The 23,813-nt window shown below is 34.9% G+C and overlaps 2 protein-coding genes across 3 annotated transcripts; one reads left to right on the forward strand and one right to left on the reverse strand.

The window, feature by feature from the left end:
- Window positions 1-10,158: 10,158 nt before the first annotated feature.
- Window positions 10,159-13,101, reverse strand: LOC116003036. Its single transcript, XM_031243221.1, has 5 exons — window positions 12,949-13,101; window positions 12,209-12,486; window positions 11,177-11,308; window positions 10,936-11,052; window positions 10,159-10,805 (listed from the first exon to the last, which is right to left on the reverse strand). Exons 2-5 carry the CDS (start codon window positions 12,464-12,466, stop codon window positions 10,458-10,460), a joined length of 855 nt encoding a protein of 284 aa, XP_031099081.1. The 5' UTR covers window positions 12,467-12,486; window positions 12,949-13,101; the 3' UTR covers window positions 10,159-10,457.
- A 3,612-nt stretch (window positions 13,102-16,713) lies between these two features.
- On the forward strand, window positions 16,714-22,720 carry LOC116002088. Of its 2 annotated transcripts, XM_031242105.1 has the most exons (10): window positions 16,714-16,855; window positions 18,008-18,163; window positions 18,268-18,369; window positions 18,815-18,922; window positions 19,291-19,506; window positions 19,581-19,679; window positions 19,950-20,087; window positions 20,760-20,823; window positions 20,922-21,059; window positions 21,129-22,720. In XM_031242105.1, the coding sequence occupies exons 1-10, from the start codon at window positions 16,775-16,777 to the stop codon at window positions 22,376-22,378; spliced, it is 2,352 nt and encodes a 783-aa protein (XP_031097965.1). In that variant the 5' UTR covers window positions 16,714-16,774; the 3' UTR covers window positions 22,379-22,720. The 2 variants fall into 2 exon arrangements, with proteins under 2 accessions (XP_031097965.1, XP_031097964.1); XM_031242104.1 differs by having other exon boundaries at window positions 20,922-22,720.
- The last annotated feature ends 1,093 nt before the right edge of the window (window positions 22,721-23,813 follow it).

The following is a 23,813-nucleotide window of genomic DNA, read 5'->3' on the forward strand; positions in this document are numbered from 1 at the left end:
AGTGTAAATTGGACCATCGATAGGAGTCTAGAGTTACAATAGGTTATAAGATGAGAAATGAGATCATTATATTATTAAATGAGTTATGAGTAATAAGGTGATTGGGAGCTTGTTTGATTTTGAGTAGTTAGATATATAGCTTTGATCAACTTATCGTACAGAATAGGTCCTATATCTATACACAATTCTATAACTAGTGTTATGATGAATTGTCGAAAATCGCTCTATTTATATTTACCCCAATCCTATAACTCAAACAATTAGATTATATACAAAAATATCAAAAAATAATACTATATTTTTCTATTTATAATAGTTGACATTATTAGATATTACTATTTAACGCATTATTGGCTATTTTAAAACCCCATAATTGTCTATTATTATATTATTTTGTTTGCTATTTATTTAATATTATATATTATATGCCTTCAAAAAAAAAATGCCTTCGTGTAAATTGACTGCACTTACCAACATTTATCACATTTTATTCTTTTTTTCTCTAAGGAGAATGTATAAGTCTACTAATTATTAAATTGTATTTATTAACACTTTGCTAATTATTATTAATTTATTATAATTATATTTATTTCTTAAGCGATTAGGGGTGTTTGGTAAATAGTTGTTAGCTAATTAACTTAGTAGATTTAACTAAGCTAGTTGATAACATTAGCTGATTGTAGAAAAATATTTAGTAAAATAAAAATTAGCTGATTACATGTAAAATAACTTTCTTAAAAAGCTGATCGAAAAATTTACTTTGAACAGTTTTTTAAATTTTATTGTTTTGGAGTAATAAGTTGTTACAAAAACTTAATTAATCAAACACTAATTATATTGATTGTTTAACCAAGTTAAACAACTAATAGTGGTCAAATAAAACAAAATTAACTGATAAACTAACTATGTTACCAAACAGAATCTATATATATAAGTGACATAGGCTCTGTTTGGTAAATGGCTGTTGGCTGATTGGGTTGGCTGTTTGGGTTAGAAGGTATAATTTTTTGATAACATTAGCTGATTGTGGAAAATTGTTTGATAAATTAGCTGTTAACTGATAGCTGTTTGGTATAATTTCTTTTCTCAAAAAGCTAATTGAAAAGGCTGCTTTGAGTAGCCTTTTGAATTTTAGCATTTTGGAGTTACAAAAAGCTTATTAGCCAAATAACTAATAGTGGTCAAATAAGTCAAAATTGGCTGATAGGCTGATTATTTACCAAACAGGGCCATAATCTTTAAATTATTATTGGGTTTGTTATCCATGACTTAGTAGACTTGACACGTCGAAATCAACGCACTAAGCAAATATTTTAAGACAATATCACAAGTTAGTCGGGATTATCTACACTTTAGAAATTATATTGATGGGATAATTGGACAAGGCACTGGATTCAATCCGATGCGTCTAATAACCTATCAAAGCAGTCAAACAATGGTCAGGAACATAGAACATGTGAAGCGGTTACAAGAGCTCACACATTAAGAGCACTGCCTCATAAAAGATAGGAGCTATGGATGACAGCGTCATCACTTATTAGGAAGTCATTGCTATCATTATTGTAATAATTACATGCTTATAATATAAAAGGTGACCTCATGTAGTAAGAGGGGGATATGCTCTGTTTACTGTACACAAATCATAATAATTCAATTATTTATGTTGACTAATACGTAAAATATATTCGATAAACATTATTACCGTCAGATATCAATCGATTATATAATTAGGTCTCAGTAGACAGTGTTACAAAAGGACAAATGGACAATATAATCTGAGGAAAAAAATGATGGATATATATAACTCCAGCCAAGACTTCAATTTGAAGAATGATAACAAACTAATTAATTAATGAATGAATAATTGTCCAAAAAAAATATTAATGAATGAATATAATGATAACAAAGTACTATATTGTACACTTAAAACCTCGAATGAATTATTTTGACAAAGAAGAAAATAAAAATTCATAATAAAATTAATTAGGTGTATTAATTATTGGTCGGTTGAAGATTCTTGTCGTTTCTCTATCATTAAATTATATGTAGGCAATGCAAATTAAACAAGGTTAGGTTACGCCGTACAATCCAAGCACTAACCTAATAATTTTCTTAAATTTTTTTTAAAAAAAATTTCTAGTTGGATGACGAGCGAAAATAACTATTATGGAGTATTATTATAATAACTCGTAAGTCACACAAAGAAAGACAAATTACACTAGGAAAAGCATGTGTTATGGGTTCAACTAAAAGGATGTAAACAAGAATTGAATTCGTGATCTTTAGCTACGAGAGTTATGCAACACTCACTTGACTATGACTCTATTTGGTAAACGACTGTTAGCTGATATCTGTTAGCTTGGGTTAGAGGGTATGACTAGTTGATTGTAGAAATGTGTTTGGTAAATTAGTTGTTAGCTGATAGTTGTTTGATATAATTTCTTTTCTAAAAAAATTAATTAAAAAAGTTGTTTTGAGCAGCTTTTTGAATTTTAGTATTTTAGAGTTATAAAAATTGACTAATCAAACATTTACGTTGATCTTTAATCAAATCAAACAACTAATAGTAATAAATAAACTAAAATTGACTTACTTATAGATTAATTATTTTACCAAACATGTCGTATAGATACTGACCTAATAATTTTGAGCCAAAGGGAGACTTATACAGTTATACTATTTCTTATGTTAGACTTTATTATCCCAAAAAAAAAAAGGAAAAAAAAAAACTAAAAAATGATTCATAGGAAAATAATGTCGTCCCGCAAGAAATTCCAAAACAAGAGTGATGTTTTCACATTGGATTTGTGGTCTTCCTCGACACGAAATCTCCCATGAAAATGATCTCCAAACTTCTACCTTATTAGCTGCCTCTTTTCTTAAACTTTCACACAACAACGATGGAGACATGGGACAATTAGGGTAGCCCTTGGCCCTCCAAAATTTTGAATATATGTGCATCTGATCTGTCTCTGTGTGTGTCTATATATATATAGGATTGATTTACAGTTTGAAATCTCGATTCAAACATTCATTAAAAGTATTGGATAGTTGTAAAAAACCCGACTTACTTCATTTCCCTTTTTCTGATCCTTTCCAATGAAAGACCCTACTAGGGTCCTTACAATATCTAATTAGGAAATATATTTTTTAAATGAAGAGCTATTATTTCAAATGAAATTTTGAAAATTATTTTTTAGAATGAATTTCATTTCTTGGTGCCAAACTTGGAATGTGGTAGAAAAATGGATAATCTATTCTCTTTTTTTATTAAAAAAAAAAGAGAGAGAGAAAGAAAGAAAAAGAAACCTTAGGTGAGAATTAAGATGTAATCTCAGCCCTTGATTCAGATCAACGTTTAGAATGAAACAATTTTTAAAAAAATACGGTAGTATTATGGTAATTTTGTGTAAGTTAATTTTTTTTGCCTTTTACTAATTACTAATTTTAGTTGAATATTGTGATCTTTTATGATTTTTGTTGAAAATCATGCATTAAATTTAGTTTTTTTCAATAGTTGTTTCATATTTTTCTACTTGCAGAGCACATTTTTGCCTTTCCAGAGTTCCAGTGCACATTATCCTTTCTTTCACAGCCTTACAGTGCACATTGTTGTGCCTTCCAGAGCATTTATAAACCCATAGGTGGCGAGCTTTTTTTAAAAGATCAATTAATCTTGATCACTAATTACTAATTTGAGTTGAATATTGTTTGCTTATTTATTATTTATGGTCGTTTATTATATGTGTTGAAGATCCTATAATAAATTTAATTTTTCAATAATTGTTTCACATCTTTGTGCCTTCAATGCACATTTTTTGTCTTCCTGAGCATATTGTTGTGCCTACCAGAGCACATTGTTGTGCCTTCCAAAGCACATTGTTGAAGTTCGTAGGTGAAGAAATTTTTTTTTGATCTAGGACTGAGATGCATTCTCATTTCTCACATGTGACATTCTTCTCACCTGAACCCTTCCATAAATATATATATATATATATATATCTTAAAAGATGGAATTAAAAAAAGAAATAGCTAGACAATATTTGTCAGGATAAAATATCTACTATACTACTATGTTAAAATCTATAGTAGCGAATGTACAACTTTATTTCTTTATATTTGTGTAATAGTCAATGCCATGTTGGAAGTTAGTGTTTTAGTGGCGATGAAGTGAAGTGCAAGAGGTATTCTCACATGGATATCATCTCAAGTAGTGGACTTTAAGAGAGTTGAATAGTATAAGTGGTTAAACACGAAAGTGTAGAGTGTTTAGAAGCTAGTTTGAATAGTGTAGGTGAGAATCATTCAAGAACAATTGAGAAGCAAAATAAAAGGCAAGTAACAAACTAATGTAACGAGTATAAAACAAATAGAAATGTAGGGACTTGGACCTAGCTACTTTTGTATAGATACTATAGTGTGTCCTATGATAAAGACCATGTAATGTCTCAACCAGAGAACTAGAGAGATGCTACTAAGTGTCAATGTCACTCTCGTAAACATTGGACTCTCAATTGGCTCTAAGCCCTACTAGAGCCCTACTATTCTCATGATTACTTAAACTAATTGAAGCAATTCATCAAATTTTTGGTGTTCACGTCTCCTTCCAACTAACTTTTCTTAAAGGAAAGTTGAACTAGTGAGATGTGTCACTATGATGTTACTCTATTCTCATAGTACGTAATTAACAACACCTTATTTATGTTCCTCTTGCATAATTGCGCACAAATTATGCAAGACTTCATATAAATCACAAATTATGTCCCAGGCATGCCGGCAAAAGGGAGGAGGCCAAACTAGTAGACCAAGGAAGTCATTGTGACTTAAGGTCTCCCTTGAAGACATCTAACCTGATCCACCAACGTGTCATGTCGTGCAACTACCTCAACCACCCCATCAGGCCTCCACCTATCACGTGCCCGAACTTCCCGCGAACAGCCCGAAGAGCATAGCTAGAGACAGGCGGGCGGACATTGCACATGCCAGCGCTCCAGGCGGGCACACCGTGCCAGTGCGCTAGACGGGCCAAGCACGCGTACCCCCGCGTGCCGCCATCCGGGTGACTAGCGCCCCCGGGGCGCCTCGGCCTTGGGTGGCCAGCGCCCCTTCTGGTGCATCGGCGACGGCCCGGCGCCCCCCTTCTCCACTTTGAACCAGTGGGTCTTCCGCTTTGCACCCCTCCTTTCATGCTTTGTACTCCTCCTTCCATGCCAACCACTCTTCTTTCCATATCCATTCCCCCTCCTTCCATATCTATCCCCCTCCTTCCTTAGCCGCCGCTCCTCTTTCCATATCTATCCCCCTCCCGCCATATCCATCCCTCTCCTTCCATATCCATCCTTGGGCCACCGTACATGCCCTTCCAACCCAACAAGATTTGGGCCAACCTCTTTAAACTGGACTAAGGCGTATCCCATAAAATGAGTCTCGGGTCCCATGGCCCTATCAAATTTTATTATCTGATCTCTTTATGTATTTAGACCATTTTAGTTTAAAATAGTATAGATAGATCCTAAGATAATACTAGTAAGAATTGAACTAATAACTTTTAGATACAAAAGTATGTTTCACACGATAAGCCATCAAGAAAGGATGGGAATGATAGTTTTTGAGAAAGCATAAAAGTTGGAAGGTGAATGGATATATGAACAGAAGCCAAAATGGTATGGCGTACGTGGTGTGTGTATTTTAATTTGTGCAAGTGTTTACAGTATTAGTAAACTGGACGGCAAAATCATGTGGCCGACTTGCTGGACTTGCCCTGCGCCACGTGCTGCACCCACAATTATTGTGACAAGCCCACACCCAATGTCATTTTTGTAATTTCAACCCTCAACATTTCCACCTTCAAACTTCAAACTTCAAACAAACTCTAAACAATCCCCAACTGCTACGACTCAGCACTCCCCCCCTCCCCTAACCCACAATCACTCACTCCCCCCGTGTGTGAAATGACCATTATGCCCTCACCATCCCAACTCACTAAAACAGCTCAACCATACAAAAAACATAAAAAGGACATGTCTGTCTTATTGTGCTTTTAGGTGCTGTTGCATCGTGTCTTGTTTTCGGTGGTGTTATAAGTTTGATTTCGTCGTACTGTTAACTTGATAAACACAAAATTATAAGTTTGACTCTTAGTAAGAGACGTACTGACCTTTTTTATTTAAGCGAGTCAGCAATGAGAAAGTTAAACTCAGGTCAACTATATGGACAACCTAGGTTGATTTATCCTTTGTAGTCCTTTGTTGTCTAAGATTACAAAGATAAATTTATTCCGTGCACACCATAGATAGTAACTGCGGGATTTTCGGTCACTCAAAAAAAAAAGAGGTCAATATTGTCAAGCACAATTTATGGTATCTATCAAGGTAGCATGAAAATGTAATATGAGACACGAAACGCGAAAATACACAAATTTTTTATATAAATGTGCATAAAAATCCATCCTTAAGAGTTTACGTGTATCAAATTCACCTGCAGACATGGCATCATCTAGGGGCAAATTAGTCATTATGAAAGGGGTGGGTTTAGTTTATGTATATATATTTAAAATTGAAAGGTTCATTAATGCATATTAATAGACTTCTCACCTGCCTGTCATCACTGAAATATTAACTAATCCCAACTCTCAAGAACATAAAACTGTCTCATCTACCCTTCTGCAAATTCTCCTTCGGAAAATCTATGATGGCAGTTCAACTCCCTGCCGCCGCTGTCTCCTCCCTCTTCCTCCTCCTCCTCATGATTCTCACCGTCACCACCCTCTCCGACCACCGGCGCCGCGAACTCCCCGCAAAACCCGCAGACCAGACAACAACAACAGAGTTGCAGCATCCGAGGAAATCCTTGTCGTCGTCGTCGTTCTTCCCCGCCCCAGCTCCCCAACTCGCCGCCGGCCCCGCCTACGCCGCCTCCTTCCGGGCTGTCCCCGGTGGGCCCAACCCTTTACACAATTGACGTCCACGCTTGCTAGCTTTTTGCAGCTGTAGCTCTGTAGTTTCTTAATTAATTGATCTCTCCGAGATGTATAGATATAGATAGATATGGCTCAACTAGATCTTCTTCTTCTTCTTTTTTCTTTCTTTTTTCTTCTTCAATTCTTCTTGCTGCATATATGATTACTGGCAAGAATGAACACTGAGTAGTTCTGAGTATAATTCAGATTTCAATGGTAGCTTTTAGATGCATATATAGTCAAACTGCAGTTTTCATTGTTCTTGCTGCAATGTGAACACATTTTAAGAAATAGTATATATATGTGTATGATAATGATGATGATGATCATGTGTACTGTTCATTTGATTAATTTCATTTTTTTTTTTTGGGTTTTGTTTTAGTCTAATCAAAGTTATAATTAGGTCAAAGTTTCTGGAAAGTGAGAACAAAGAGCCAATTAATAATCAACCATATATATATAAATCTTCATTATATTCAACTACCAATCAAACAAGTCAACTAGCTTACTAGCCATGCCAAGAATATATATATATATATATATATTGGTATATATAATTATTAAGATCAATATAATTTAATATATACTTGATAACGTAGATTAATTACTAGCGGTTTAAATTTTGGTATGGCTTGAAACAGACAAAATGAGTAAAGGGGCTTCGCAATCGAACCCTAGGCTACATGTTATTATCAAGATACATTCGCATGTTTGGTATGTTAAAAAATACTTTGACTAACATGCAACGAGGGTAGCGATAGATTTAAATTTTAGTATGCCTTAGAAGAAACAAAATGAGTAAAGGAGTTTCACATACATTTGAATCCTAAGATGTATGTTGTTATCAATATACGTTCACGTGTTTGCATTGGTTTATTATTGAAAAATATTTAATTAACATGCAAGGAGTAGTGTATCTAATTAAATTTTGGTACAACATAAAAGAGACAAAACAAGTAAAGGAGTTTCGCAATCAAACCCTATGATGTGCATATATACATTGTTATCAAGATACATTTGTGTTTTCAGTCTGTTGAAAAATATTTGATTAACATGGAAGGAAGGTAGCGATTTAAAGTTTGGCACGACTTAAATTAAAAGAGACAAAACACGTAAAAGAGTTTTGCATTCGAACCCTAAATTGTATGTTATTATATTATCAAGATATGGTTTAATTATTGTGTGTTTGGCCGGTCTATTGAAAAATATTTGATTAACATACACAAAGGAAGTGTAGACATGTATTTGGTATTTCAATAATAGCAAAAAGGTTGAGTTTTATATCATTCTTATGTGACTATGGAGAATTGGACAAATACATGTGGGCATGCACATATTTTTCTTCTTGATTCCATCTAAGAGTCAAAACACTGCATTTTGTAAAGAGTCCAATGGCAGGTGACGACGGCGACGCTGGATGGGGATTAATACTTTATTTAATTAATTATTTTAGTTTAATACCTGTTTTCAAAATACAGACTTTGAAAAAAATATTGCTCATGCATGGTAAGACTGACATAAGCAACATGTGTATTGCTGGGGCCTGCAGGGGATAGATGCATTGGATATTCTATAAAGTTTGATCTTCATTTTTCACGGTTAGAAATCTCGCTATTTTTGTTCAAATAAGATGAAAATGAGATTTTTTAGTCGGACATATCGGACAAAGGTTTAAAAAGTTAAATTTAATTAACATGTTCTTAATATATATTCAAAACACGATGATGTTTGCTATATGAATATAAGGAAATATTGATATTCATTTTGTACAGTTAGAAAAATGCTATTTTTCATTTATTTTTTTAACACTGCAAAAAAAATTAAAGTCAGATAATTAGTTTAAAAAAGAACACAAAAACTTTTCAAATCACTAATCAAGAGTGATGGAAAAGTGGGGATGCAGAAGATGGTCAAACAAGTACATAAATCATTGATTTTTGACGACTATTAGCTATTTGATTTGATCAAACACTCAATATGAGTATTTGGTTAATCATCTTGTCGTAACAGCTTATTGTTTTAAAATGCTAAATTTCAAAAAGTTGCTTTGAGCAGTTTTTTCGATTAGCTGTTTTAAAAAAATAAATTATTTTCTCTAAAACACTCTCATCCAATAGTTTAAAAGAAAAAAACGAGACTATGTAGACGAGTTCAGTAGTCTCGTTACTCTCATTGTCTCTTCACAGTTCACAGTACTAGGCAACGGGGTGCTTGAGCATGTCGATGGGGCTCATAAGCCTGCTGCCTAGTACCATGAAAGTAATTAGCAACAAGACATGGTTATTGATTGGTTCTATAATAATAATAACAATAATAATAATAATAATAATATTGTTATTATTATTATAGGTTAAAACAACATAATGCACTCATATCCTTAAAGATCATTTTACATGTAATATTGTAATCAACTATCAGCTAACAATTAATTTACCAAACATCTTTCTACAAGCAGCTAATGCAATTAGCTAGTCAAACCTGCTAACCCAATCCAGTAAGAGCTATAAGTTAAGTTAATCCACTATCAACTATCAGCTAACAACTATTTACCAAACACCCATAGCCCCCTGCATTCTTGCACTATATGTCTTTTGTGCATAGGCCAACCTGCGGAAAGATTAAAACATACATTTGATATGTTGTAGCTACTCTGACACAATAGTATCCATTATTTAACGTTGCGTTTGGGAGAGCAATTGAAACGCTGGAGTGATTACTCCAACCACATTCTGAATAGTTGTTTGGATGAACTGCAGAGTGATATATTGCTCTAATTGTCCAAATTTCAATTGGAAGGTAAATATTTGATAAGAACATTGCGGTTAGATCAAGGAGGTAACAATGAGGGAGAGGTGAGACTAAAGATTAGATTCTGCAATTATAGGTAAGCCTACAACTACTATCCGAAAGTGCACTTTGAGTAAAATCTGTCTTGATATCCTAACGGACCACAAAGAGGTAAACCAGTTTAAGTTACTCATAACTGACCGGCTCAAATCAAGAATACCCATAAAGTAAACCAGCTTAAGTTACCCATAATTGACCGACTCAAATCAAGCATACCCATAATTGACCGGCTCAAAATCACCTCAAACCATGAATGCTTAATAACATACATAACTATCCCTGATACTATCAACACTACACTGGTGCTAAAATATCAATCTTTAGTTCCAAGAAATTTGCTTTGGCTCTTAAAATGCAGAAAGGGATAATCAAATATCAGTTTATAATGTTTAGTCCATGCATGTTGAAACAGATGCCTGGGACATCACCAGTTACAATCTCATGTATACTCTTTATAAGGCAGTATACTAAAGAAAATATAAAAATCAGTTGAATGGGGACACAGAACATTACATAGGATGAACCAGACCACACCTGAACTTTCACAGTACTGATTAAAATCACTCCTCATCCACTGCCATGGGAAGAACCAAAGGCCATTATGGAACATATGTGAAAAAAAAAAAAAATCCAAATGCTTAATTCACCATCATTAACTAGAGGATTTGAGGTTTGCAAAGAGCTCTGGAAGATGAGCATTTGTAAGCTTGGTCCTCTTGCTGATTTCGTGCTTCTTCTTCTTGGTTTTGGGCTTGTTGGCCATGCCGTGGACCTGTGCCATCGCCCTCCTCTTTGCAGTGTTTGTGGCGGGTTTCATTCCGTTTTTCAGGAGATCTTTTTCAATGTCGAGCATGTCACGGGGCAGTTCGATTTCGAGGAAGAGCTGTTTGATATCTTCATCGACCTTGTTGGTGCGGACTTTGGGGTCATTTGGATAGGCAATGTCCTCCTGAGAGTCGAAATTTGACAGCAGCCACACTTGTCCAGCAGCCTTCAGAGACTACAGAAAATACATCTATGAGTTACGAGTAGTGGCTACTTTCAGGATTTTGATTCAGCATTCATTTTCATGAACAGTAATACTCGATGCGATCAACTAATACCAACACCCGAATACAATTCAAACATACTTGCAGGTCCTCCATGACAGTTGGGTATGCATCCTTGAGATCAATGATAGGGATACCCTCACCATATCTCCGTATTAAGGTCAGCAATTGATCCTTGTTTTTCAGATCATGCTTGGCCTGTGGACGATAAACACATAAAATTACAATTGGGAAATCCACATCGCAATCTAAAAATAAGGCAGAGATACTAAAAGCCCAAGGCTTTAATTTATGAGTTTGGCAATGGAAGGATCAAATTTACCTTGTAAGAGAATCGTCTGCCATCGTAATGGACTTTAGGATTGTTTCTCAAACTGTCAAATACAGCCTTGTTTGCATTGATATCAACATAGCATTGTTCATTTATTTGTTCCGGGGTAAAAGCTTGCCTTGTCTGCAGACACGAAATTAACAACTTAGACAACCTATCTGGAAGTAGCATGCCTATTGAATTGTACCTATATGGCTATATATATCTGTATATAATCGAAGTGGAGCTATATAAGACCAATATCATTGCTGTTCAATGCATAACTCCCTAGACAGAAGTGCCCATAAAATGTACCGTTCCCCATGAAGTCCTCCTCCCAAAAGACCAAAAATGAAAAGGAAACACCAATTGGGAACGAATTTCTCCATCCTGCTAAACTTATGCCTTTCCCTGGTAAAATCTGCCTGCATCCATTATCACACCAAGCTTACCTTGGTCCCCACAGTAGTAAAAAGTAGTGGTAAATCACTAGGGTGCCCACAAGTGGCACTCTTAGTTCCACTAATCATAAAACTCTCAGGTATCACAAACTTAGGGAACCATCCCAGAGAAAATAAGACTGTCAAAGCACTTCAGTGGGTTGAGAGATGGGATGGAAGGAACGGTGTCTTTCAGATAGGTCAGGTGTACATATCCAACTCATAGAACTTTATTGGGCATCATTGCAAACCACTCAGTATGTTTAGGGAGCAGAACGTTTTATTGAAGGCTTTTTTTACACAACATGTCTACTTAAGCTATGCTTGTCAAGACACCAGATATACTCCTATCCAACTTGAAATCTCTGCGGGTGCACATGGCTCTACTACTAAGAGAATACCATGTTAACTATCCCTCTTAATTACAAAGGCATGAGCAGAAATACCATACTAAGTAGTCCTTTTCTCTTCTTCCTAAAGAATCATTTGATAATCAAGAACATCAGCAGCAGCAATCATCAGATTGGCAATAAAATATAGCAAACAAGCATGTCTTAACTCATTATGGGAAACTTGGAGCAACAGAAAGAGCGAGTGAACATACATCTAATAGCAAGTTTATGACCCGTTTGATCTGAGCTCCCACTGGGGATTTCCTTATGGTGTTAATGTGTTGGAGTCTTTCTGTGTCATTAGAAAATTTGACTGCAGGGGCAGGAGGTTTTGCATTTGCAGAAGAATTGGAAGACTTTGAAGGAGTTGGCCTAGAAGTTCCTGCTTTGGCTGCAATACTGGAAAGGGTTGATTGGCACTTCTCTTGTTGCTTCTGGAACTTAGTCAAGCTGTCTTGCAAAAAGGCCATCTCAAAGCAGAAAAGCCAACCTGATAATCAAGATTGCCTAACAGCTTAACAATTGATGAACTCTATACATTCAGTTGAGTTTAAAGAATGAACTACACTATTTGCATTTAACAGGACAATCTAATTTCCCAGTTTAAGAACATTAAGCTCACAAGATAACTTTTTTAATCATCATTTTGGGTAATTAATACCCTCATCCTTGCAATTTTTTAATACACAAACTTACAAAAATAAAAACCTAACTTCACAGAATATTGCAAAAAACAAAAAAATCATCAAAATTATGAATTTCCAAACCAAGCATCAAAATTGAATATCTTCTTCTCAGACCCTGATCCTACAAAGGATTTATTCTCAATTTTTCCTTGTTTTATTTGTTATTCTAATATCAAAAGATGTGTTCTTTTTGTGCAAAAGCAAAACAGGGTATCAAAATTTAAGATCCAAGAATTGGATATTTACGATCAATCGATCTCTTTTACCTCTCTGCAAGCAATACTCTGACAGCGATGATTGAATCGCGACAGGCAATTTGCAGAGATGACAAATATGGTTTCCTTACGGAGATTTAGCTGGTATTTTGCGCACGATGAAATCCCAAACTGTAAAGAGAGAGAGAGAGAGAGATCACGAAGAGAAATTGGAGAAAGGCAGAGAGAGACTCAATTTATATGGCGATTGGCTAGCTGGAAATACTGCTGACCTAGCGCTTCCTTAAACGGCACCGTTTGTAAGGCAAACAAAAAAATAGAATTTTTAGGTTATGATGTAGGTCCAAGCATTTTGCATGTAAGATTTTGGTCAACTTAATTTCTATTTTTCATTTTAATCAACTCAATTTAATACTCCATAATTCATGGGATTTAATAAAATCACTACTCAAAAATACGATTTCAGAAAATTGTTGTTGATTACACATTCATCGTCATCATTGAAAACTCAATCTTTAAAGATCAAGATCTCTTAGGACGCGATACGAAAAAATCAAAAATAAATCCAGATGGTGTAGACTTAAAGGTAGCAGACAGAGGTAAAGATAGTGGACTTGCTTGGCAATCCGTGGTTAGCGGTTAGCGGATAACAGATTGTGTTAGCGATTAGCGAATAACGTATTGTGTTATCAGGTTTGACCAACATATTGTATTAACAGTTTGTAAAAAGATGTTTGGTAAAATTATCTGTTTGATATTAACGGGTAATATGTAAAATAACCTAAATGGGTATACATATATTTCATAATAATAATTATAATTATAATTATAATATTAATAATAATAAGTATTATTATAAAAGAAATTAAAATAACAATTTAAGAAAAAAAAAACATCTATGGAAAAGTGGAAGTCGAAGCCTTGAGGCTCCTATAGAAAGGAGCCTTGTAGTTCTTTGCTAATTCTTGCCCATCCGAAATTTCGATGGGCAGGCAGGCTTGAGAAGCCTTCTAGCTTCTCGCCTTAATGCAATTCAATTGTTTTTTTTTTTTTTTTAAATGAGGGCATTTTGGAAAAAGGAAACCCTTTTCCCAAATGGCAAACCCAAACGCTTCCCTGAGCAGCGTTTGAGATTCCAGCGGTTAGGAGCAAAACGCTACTCCAAACTCCTGGGTAACCAAACGGTAGCTTTGGCGTTTTGATCATGGTCAAAATGTAAAAGTTGACGGATCTGTCAATAACCAAACATGACCCGTAACTCCGTGCAATTAGATATGATTATATATAGAAACTCTAAAGGAGAGGATCAAAGCATCAAAACACCATCATGTAATTAAATAGAGGTAATGACGGTAATTACTCCATCCAGTTATCTTCGTACAAGGATACCCTTGCTAGAAAACTTATTATGAGAGGCAATTTTTATGTTGTTGAAGAGTTAATGTTTATTTTAGAATTTAGATAATGAAGATGTGATTGGCGATGAAGAGGAAGAGGATGATTGCTCGGTTATTTATTTGATTACGATGGAAAAAACTCACCTATAATGACCATTGTAACAAACCTTGGTCATCAAAGTGATGGAGCATATTGTGAGATTCACTTATCTATTAAAGCAATCAAGCATGCCAATGCATTACGGAAAAAAAAAAGGAGTTGGTGAATATAGATACCATTTTTTTTTGTCAATGACCTTGTGATCTAGTGACACGAAGTGGCTCTCTCAAATATATGTGATATTGACTCTTTGTGAGGGCGATATTGACTTTTTTTTTTGCTTCAGTAAGTTGATGGTTATAGGCAATACTAATTGATTGTCAAATAATGGTCAACCAAAATTGAATTGAACAGCACCAAAAAGATGATTGTAAGTTAGGAGAGGATTTGTCGACTAATTAAGCTAAGGTGATAAAATGATGAGATTGGCTTTCAAAGGGATCTGTTGGGCACATGTTTATTGAAATCGATATGATGGAACTCCTTTTGTTAAATTTAGACTTTGATACAGAGTTTAACGAATGGAATACAAAAGAATCCATCGTAATGCATAGTTTATGGTTATCACTAGGATGATTGCCCTCTTAATTAATTACAGAGGTTACCCTCTATTGCATGGAGCAACAAGAGTTTTACATAAAACTTGTTATATTCTCAAACTTGTGTTGTATTTATAATGTAAATTATTGTGTTAATTTTGAATCATTATAGAATTAATTATGATTAATTCTATTTTTTGACTTAATGAATTAACCGTGTAACATCATATTTAATATGAATAAATTTACCAATTTTAGGAGCTACGAATTGAATTTTAAGTTCAATGTTGAATTGGAATGCCATTAGTGTTAATGAATTCTATTTAAAAATTCTGCCAACACTTAACAACTAAATAGAAATGTTCGCATTGTTCAATTTCGTTGAAAGTATTATATTTTAGTACCTACAGTCCAACTAGCATCATCGGGAGATAGTGAATCGATTTTTGTTACATACAACTTGAGTATTTCTTTCTTTACCGTTGTAATAAATCTACATATTAATAAAATATTATTACATTAGATAATGAAAGACTTTGATTTTTATAATTTTTCTAAAACACTCATGATTTTGTATAAGGTGGTATCCTGTGACTACTTGTTTAAAATAATAACAGAGGTGTCATTACACTACGTTATAATTTAATTTTAGTAATATGATATATTTTTAAAAGTAAAAGAGTTAAATAGCCTAAAAGATATATATGGTCTGTGTTTATCCAAAAATTCCTCATAATCTTACCTTGTAAAAATACGGTCTCCATTAAGGTAGGCTGAAGCAACACGTGTTTTCAGACCCCCTTTTGTCCATCAATGCAAGAGTTAAATTTCTTTTTTGCCCTCCTAGTTTTACTTATTAATTAATTTCCCCCAATTATTTTTATTGTATCTAATTACACTAGCACTTCTTATAATTTCGATATGAGATTGTCCTTTTAACACATTTTATTGGTTAATCCTTAGTGATCATTATAGATTTCATGCAATAATATTGCACTTTTTTTTTATAAATAAAATAAATTTTGACTAAAGTTATGCATTTTAATTATTTATTTAATTAAAGAGAATTTTTATTTCAACAATTAGTCAATAAAAATATGTTATTTCAAGATAGATTTGTCCTGTTTTAGAGTGTTTTCTAATTTTTTTGGATTAAATAATGCTTAATCTAGTTTTTATAGGTATGTTTTAGGGTGTTCATTAAATTAATAACTAAACCAAATTGAATTTGTAAAATGCTTGATTTTTTTTTGAATTAACTAAATCAATTTTTTTTTTGGTTAAATGGTCAATTAACTCATTAACTGAAATGTTTTAGTCCAATTTTAAAAACATTAAAATTAAAATTTATAAATAAATTCTTAAATTTATAGTTTTACACATCATTACATGAATACATAAATGATAAAATTTTAAAAAATTAGTATAATAGTATAATTTATGAATTATAAAAAGTTTAAAAATATATATACACACATAATTCAATTAATCAACACTTTTGAACCAAATTAGCCTTTAACTGAAATTTTAAAAAATTATTAACCATTAAACTAAGTGAAATATTTTGATTAAAATTGTTAAGTAAAATTTATTATTTTGATTGGTTAATCAATTTTTTATCGAATTATGCACACCTTAAATTTATCTTAAACTTTATGGATATTAATTGAAAGAAAAAGAAAATATAGGGAGAATAAAGCAAATAACCAAAACATCCGTACTAACGGGCGAAATCTCTGAATCTTAATCTTCATCGTTTTCCTTTATAGTCCTTGACCCAACTCATAGCAAACTTTCATCTTCTGTCATCTTTCTTGCTGAATCTTGAAATTCTGGTAAAGATGGTCGCCGGAAAGTCGCCAGAGCCTCTTCCGGCCGGCTGGTCCGAGCATGTTAAAGTTAAAAACGGTCGAAAAGTCAAGGTAATTGATCCCCCTTTTGTTCATTTCTAGTGATTTTAACTGACCCTTTGTAAGATTCAGCTCAAAGTTTCAGTCTTTTCAGAGTTATATGATTAGAAACATGAAATTAGATAAAGAAGTTGATTGGTTTGGTGGTGAATTGGAGACTTGTGTTCTATGCATCGACTGATTTGCTAACTGGTTGCACTTTGAGTTTGCTTGACAAAAAGAGTTATCCAATGCAATTTTTGATGCATTTGCAAGTTTTTCTAAGTCTTAAAGGCTTGGGAAAGATTTAGTCTTTCATTAATTTGATTGATTTTGGGAATTTCAGGTTGGCTCAGTGCCATTACTTGCTGTATTATAGATAGTTTTTGTCACTGAACCTTTTCAAGTTCTTGATTTGCAATTGCCATGATAACTTTGGTTTGCATGAAATTATTCCCTTGCTTTGTATGGGGAACAATAAAAAAATTTCCCCTCTTGGTGTTTTGCATCAAATTGGGTAGAGTTGTTGGGGGTAGCCAAGAAAAAGATATGTTGGTCTATAAATGATGTAAGAGTCAGAGGTGATATTACATCATCTGTTCCTATTGAGGAAAAACCCTTGCTGCAAATAGCAGGATTTAAGGAATGGTTGGGGAAGGCAAGAAAATATTCCTCCATTTCAACCTTTCATGCTTACTGCAAATATCGGGATATGAGGAAATAGTAAAATCTATGGTTATGTCGGTCCATAGGAAGTAACAGTCAGAGGAGTTATTACCTCAATTATCCGTATTTAGAAATGATAAATTGCATCTCTTTCTTCCTTAGCAGGATTTAAGAATAGGTTTCTTTTATTGTTTGATGATTTCTCAGTTCTCAGGGGTTTGTGGTCATGAATTCATCTAGGACTTGTCATAAATGTTGGATTAAATGGATTCTGTTTTTTACTAGAAAAGATCTAGCAGTAATATATGTTTATGAGAAAATGAGCTCCCTAAGTTCCTAAATTGCAACCTATACCCCATTTTACCTTATCCTTTGTAATATAAAAATTGTTAGTCAAGTTTCCAGCGAAACGTCAGTTCTAATGTGTATATTACAAATACGCAAGATTTGTACTCAAGTAAAGGATTTGCGTAATTGCACATAAATTGAATTACTTACACTTCCTATTTGGCATTATAGTATTATACAAATGCACCGAATGGGAAAAAGTTTTATTCCAAAAAGGACGTCATCTGCTATATGAAGATTAAAGGCAATTCCCGTGGTCAAAACCAGGCAATTGCTCAGCGTGAGACCAGGCACTCAGAAAGAAATATTAATTCACAAAGTTCGAAGGTCTGGCAATTTTTATTGTTGTATTTTAATAATTTAATTAAATGTGCTCGCTTTTTGACTTGTCATCCTACCTTCTAAGTGGCTTCATGCTTGCTTTTTCCCAGACTGCAGCGAATCCAGATAAATCTCCTGAATGGTTACCTCCTGGATGGATGGTTGAGGAGAAAACTCGAATGAGTGGCGCTACCCATGGTCAAATTTACAAGGTATTGAAACAAAAACAAGTACTGCTAAGTGGGTGCTTTGATTACAGCTAAACTGCTGACGCTATAGTTTATTCATGGGATATATTAACGGCTATATGTTGGATGAAATACGTGAGCTGTTTAGTTGCTCAGATTCAAAAACATCTTTATTTCAGACAGGAAACTATAGAGAACCTAAGGAATCCGGTGAGGATGTACTGATGTACATCTGTTTATCTTTTCTGTTTTGTTTTCTTTTCCTTTTTGTGTTTGACCGTTTTATAAGGTAAGTCTGTCTTTTTTAGAAAACAATTTCCTAAATTTCTCAAGTTATGTGCTTAAGTAGAATATATCAGATTCCCCTCCCTCTCCTACCTAAAAATGTCAACTATCGGAGTTCATACTTTGGAAAAAGTAGTGCTTTTCTGTTGTGTAGACATAGTGATTTATTTTCCTTTTGTTGCAGTGTTACATTGACCCATTCGGAAGGAGATTCTATTCAAAGCCTGAAGTTTCTCGGCATCTCAAAACTATGAATTGCAATGGCCCTATTGGCGTTGGCGAGGAAAAGAAAGTAGGAACGCTTTTTTTTTGGCATATTTTCACCATGCTCTTAACGTGAATTTGACTTTATTTATATTTCACACTTCTTTAGACTAGGTGAAAATACAGTCTGATATAATGGCTTAGAATTTAACAGAATAACAGATTATAAAATGCCATATATAGGTCACTTCTTTTAAAACACTACTATTTTTTAAACACAATTTCTTATGATGAAAATAACAAAGTTAGAATCATCTTAAAGAAGTCATTTTCATCTTCATCTAGAAATTTCACTTGGCATAGTCATTGCTAATATCTGGAAACCTTCTTATAGATCTAATCACACGAACGGAAAGATCTTATAGATTATCCCTGTCAATTGTTTACATGTTTCAGAGTAACATTGAAGAACCCTCTTGCAATAAAGTTTCTCAAAACGAGAAAGCTGAACCCTCTTGCAATAAAGTTTCTCAAAATGATAAAGCTGAACCCTCTTGCAATAACTCTTGCAATAAAGTTTCTCAAAACGAGAAAGCTACCGGTGGCCAGAGTCATACCTCTAGAAAGCTGAGATCTGGAATGGGCAAGCAACCTTCCGATATTGGTTCTTCTGTAAGATGCCTCAAAATATATTTTTCCAACTGTTTAATGCAATGAAAGTTTCTAATTTGTGAAGTTATATCTAGGTTGTGGTTCAAAGCAATTTAGTGGATGGGTTGCCATCGGGCTGGATAAAGGAAGTCAAAACTAGAGCATATGCACATGGGGGGATAAGACGGGATCCGGTATGTTCCCTTTTCTTTGAACAGTCTCTCTTTCTATTTTAAATATACGGGCACAAATGCAAAACATGTGCTTACTCATGGAGACGGGATAAAAAAAGAGGAAAAGAAAAATGCATTATATTCTACTCTATATTATGATTCATATCTATGCATCTGGGCTCTTTGGTGATGATAAAAAAGCGGGAATAGCTCAGATTGTGGAGATTTTTGGTGAGCTTTTTCCCCCCTAAAAACAGTATATGTGACTCTGGTTTGTCTTGATTTTAACAGCAATATATAGACCCTGTCAGTGGATATGTATTTCTTTCCAAGAAGGATGCTTTTCGCTATATAGAAACTGGTGACATCGAGAAGTGTGCAATAAGGCCCAAGAAAAGGGACTCGGATTCAGGAACCAATGAAGAATCTGTGAGTCTGCTCTTTGCTGGATGCCCTAATCAACGATTATTTATCATTTCTTTTCTACGCATACTTACTCTTTGTATTATTGGCTGTCAATACCCTTTTATTACAGTGCAATTGGATATAGAAAACTTGCATTAAAGAACCATCTTGCATGACGTTTTGAAGGACAATTAGAATAACTTGGAAATACGGGCTGTGACTGAACTTTGTTTATTCCATGAAATATTTTAGAAGATCCATCAAGTCTGTATTAGAAAAACACTCAATGCGGAAATATGCACTTATGAAATTTTGACGATGATGTGCTGATGCCTGTATTTGATACCGAGTTGCAACCTTGAAGAAAACGTTATTGAAGTGAAAGATATATACTATGGGTAGTAGTGTAGTAGCTAAAAGTTACACACTATGCTACGGTGAATAGAAGTTATTTGGAGAGCTGAAACGTAAATTTTCATGTTATGCATTCAATGAATACGAGTATAATACTTCAATTTAGAAATCTTGGGCTCTCTTTTGGTCCATTTGTGCTGTAAAACTCGGTGCTTCCATCTCAAAGGGAAGGGTGTCCAAATCTTTTTTTTGTCTCTTAATAGTGCTTTCCAGTGTTTATTTTTCTTGCCACTGAATGTGATGGATTTCTGATGATCGGGAACTTCTTTGTGACTTCAATAGGCTTCCCATTCAGCTGCTGGAAGGAAAGCGGAGCAGTCTTCGACCAAAAGACAAATTTTTGCTGGTGAGGAATGGAAACGCGGTGCTTTTCTTTATTTTAGTTTACATTTCGCAGCTTGTGCAGGTGGATTTTCCTGATTCTGACTTGACTACCTGCTGTAGGTAGAGAAAATTCTGAACCTACCAATTTGACAGAACCGCAAGTTGAAAGCATTAAGAAAAGACTGCGTAGCGCTGGACGTGATGCCATTAATACTCAAGTGGTTGAAGTTAAAACAGAATGCAAAACCGCAAATGAAGGTACTGGTCGTGATGACATTAATACTCAAGTGGCTGAAGTTAAAACAGAATGCAAAACCGCAAATGAAGGTACTGGAACAAAACCGGGCTCTGAAGCAAGACCAAGTGATCTAAATGGAGAGATTAGCGTTTCGGCTTTTGGCAATGATGAAACTGTGTCCACTCCTCAATCTGGTCTCTTGCATCATCAGAAATTACCGGAAAGCGAGAAGGATAAACATAGCGGTACCGCATCCATAACTAAGTTGAGAAAATCCAGAAAGAACAAAGCTGGAAGCAAGAAGGAAAAACATAGTGGTACAGCATCCTTAACTAAGTCGAGAAAATCCAGAAAAAACAAATCTCTTGGCACACGTGCTCGGTTCTCAAAAAGACTTGCTGGGCACACCCCAGAAGAAGTGGCCAATTTGGGTCTAGGTGAACGGGTTTTTCGAGCTGCCATTAGAAACTGTAGTGGAACCAAAGCAAAGACATCCTCGGTCCAAGTCCCAGTGGATCCAGCTCAGGAAATGCATGCTGTTAGGGATTCTGTCGGGACTGAAACATATGCATCTTTGGTCCCAGCTCTAAGCAATCCACCTCAAGAAGTGTGTTCTGCAACGAATTCTATTGGAACTGAAGCAAATGCATCTTTGGCCCCCCCAAATCCACCCCGAGAAGTGGATTCTGGTGTAACTGCATCTTTGGCACCCCCAGCTCTTATCAATCCACCCCGAGAAGTGGATTCTGGTGTAACTGAAGCAGATGCATCTTCGGTTCCAGCCCCAAATAATCTCTCAGATCAAGAAATGCCTAAGCACATCGACGAGCCAACAAAGGCAACTGATACCTGCATAGGCGAAAAGTCTTGGTGGACAGTAGAGAAAGAGGCTGTTCCAGAGAATCCGATATCAGAACCAGTAACGGAGAAACAAGATGCCGATAACCAAACATTGGAAGATCCACAACTTCGGTACCCCTTTGGGGACTGCTGGTCAGACCCATGCCTAGAATTCGCGTTTAAAACGCTTACAGGGGCAATACCAGTCGAGGACTGTCTAGCCTACGAGCAAGTCCCCCCGCAGCAATTCAACCCTTCATATGCTCAGTCATCGGATGGATACTTTGATCTCCCGCTATTTGATTCGTACAACTTGTTCCCAAATGATTTCCCACCATCCAATTCCGGACAACTAGACAAGCACACATCGCAGGATCTACCGCCAGCAACTCCTCCGTTCTTGTCCCCCGGGAATAATGGCTTACCGAGCTGCAGTGGCGTTGCTTCGCAGCCTCACTTGGAGCCCCGGAAGGACTTTCCTGCAAAGGCTAAATCTTGACTCGCCCTTCTGATGACAAGGGCATGTTAATGGTGTAATAGTGTAAGCAATAATTCATAATAACTAGTTTACTTGTTCATCTTTTGTTGTTTAACATGGTGTAGTGACAGGGATAAATGTAGTGTAATACTGGGATAGTGTCAGTTTCAGGTTGTCTAAAGATTTATTAATTAGGTCGGAAAAATGGTTGTGAAAGATTTAGCTTGTTGTCGTGTTGACAGGCGGATGCTGCTTGTATAAAACACAGAAAACATAGTTCCTTGTACTTTTCTTTAGTTTTTACACCCCGCGCTTGCCATTTTGTTCGTTAAGACTAATAAATGTTCATTTTTAATATATTAATTCAAAATGCACGAGAGAAGAGAACAGTTTTAGTGTGATTGATTCGAAGTGCATGAGAGAAGAGAACAGTCTTAGTGTGCATGAAAATGAATATAAGAAAGTTTATATTTTTCTTATAAATAGAGATTCATGATTATGGGGAAAGTCTATAGTGGGGGTTAGTACCATGTTGTTTCTATCATATACAAGTCAATATTTTTGAGAAAGACTTTGAGTTTGCACGGGTTACAAACTCGGAGCTTTTATCATTCAGTTTGGGTAGTAGTCATTGATTAGCACCTTAATTTTTTTTTTTTTAATGATTTTGTATTGTAATTTCTCATAGTAATAATATTTTCTAATATTTATAGTTGACCACCCGCGTGAACTTCATTGTGACACCTTCCCGGAGGTACTTTTGGACACCGTCTTTGCTCCCTTCTCCGTGCTTAGCTCTCGAGCTTCCGTTTTGCCACTTTTTATCTTAAACTCTTCCAAAAACATTCTCTTTTCCAGCTCATGTATACTTAGGCCCAATCTTTCCTTCTTACAATAAAAAAACACCTTAAAGTAAACCTTGTTCCACCACATTTACCTACATTCAAGCAAAATTAACATAAAATGAAGCACAATTATGAGCCACTCCATGGCTTATCAATAGTGTTGTGGGATTCTTATATTTTTAGCTAGTTTGTCAATTATTCCCTTACTTGGAAAACTATCTAGTTCCATCGCAAGGATACACATACATGAGACTTTAATTAATTTAGATTTTAATTATTGTTAGCTACAAACCGGAAATATAAATTTTTGAGTCACCTGTCCACACGAGTTTAGCTCACTGGTTCAGAACTCGGCAGCGGCAATGTAGAAATTATGCTCAAAATGAACAAATTCTTTGTTCGCACTGGCATTTGACCATGTCTACTGAGCCACTGAGTTATTGTGATTTACATTATCCTTCTAAATGCTCTGTTGGGGACGGGGTGCGGGGCCCCCTTGAGGTTGGAGATTTAACTTCTCAAGAAGAAATTTTTGATCCATCAAATAACAAAGTCAAAAGTATTCAATTATTCCGTAATTAATAATAGCATGTCACGTTAGCATTTGATTT

The sequence above is a fragment of the Ipomoea triloba genome, chromosome 13 (genome assembly GCF_003576645.1).
Source record: "Ipomoea triloba cultivar NCNSP0323 chromosome 13, ASM357664v1".
NCBI lineage: Eukaryota > Viridiplantae > Streptophyta > Magnoliopsida > Solanales > Convolvulaceae > Ipomoea > Ipomoea triloba.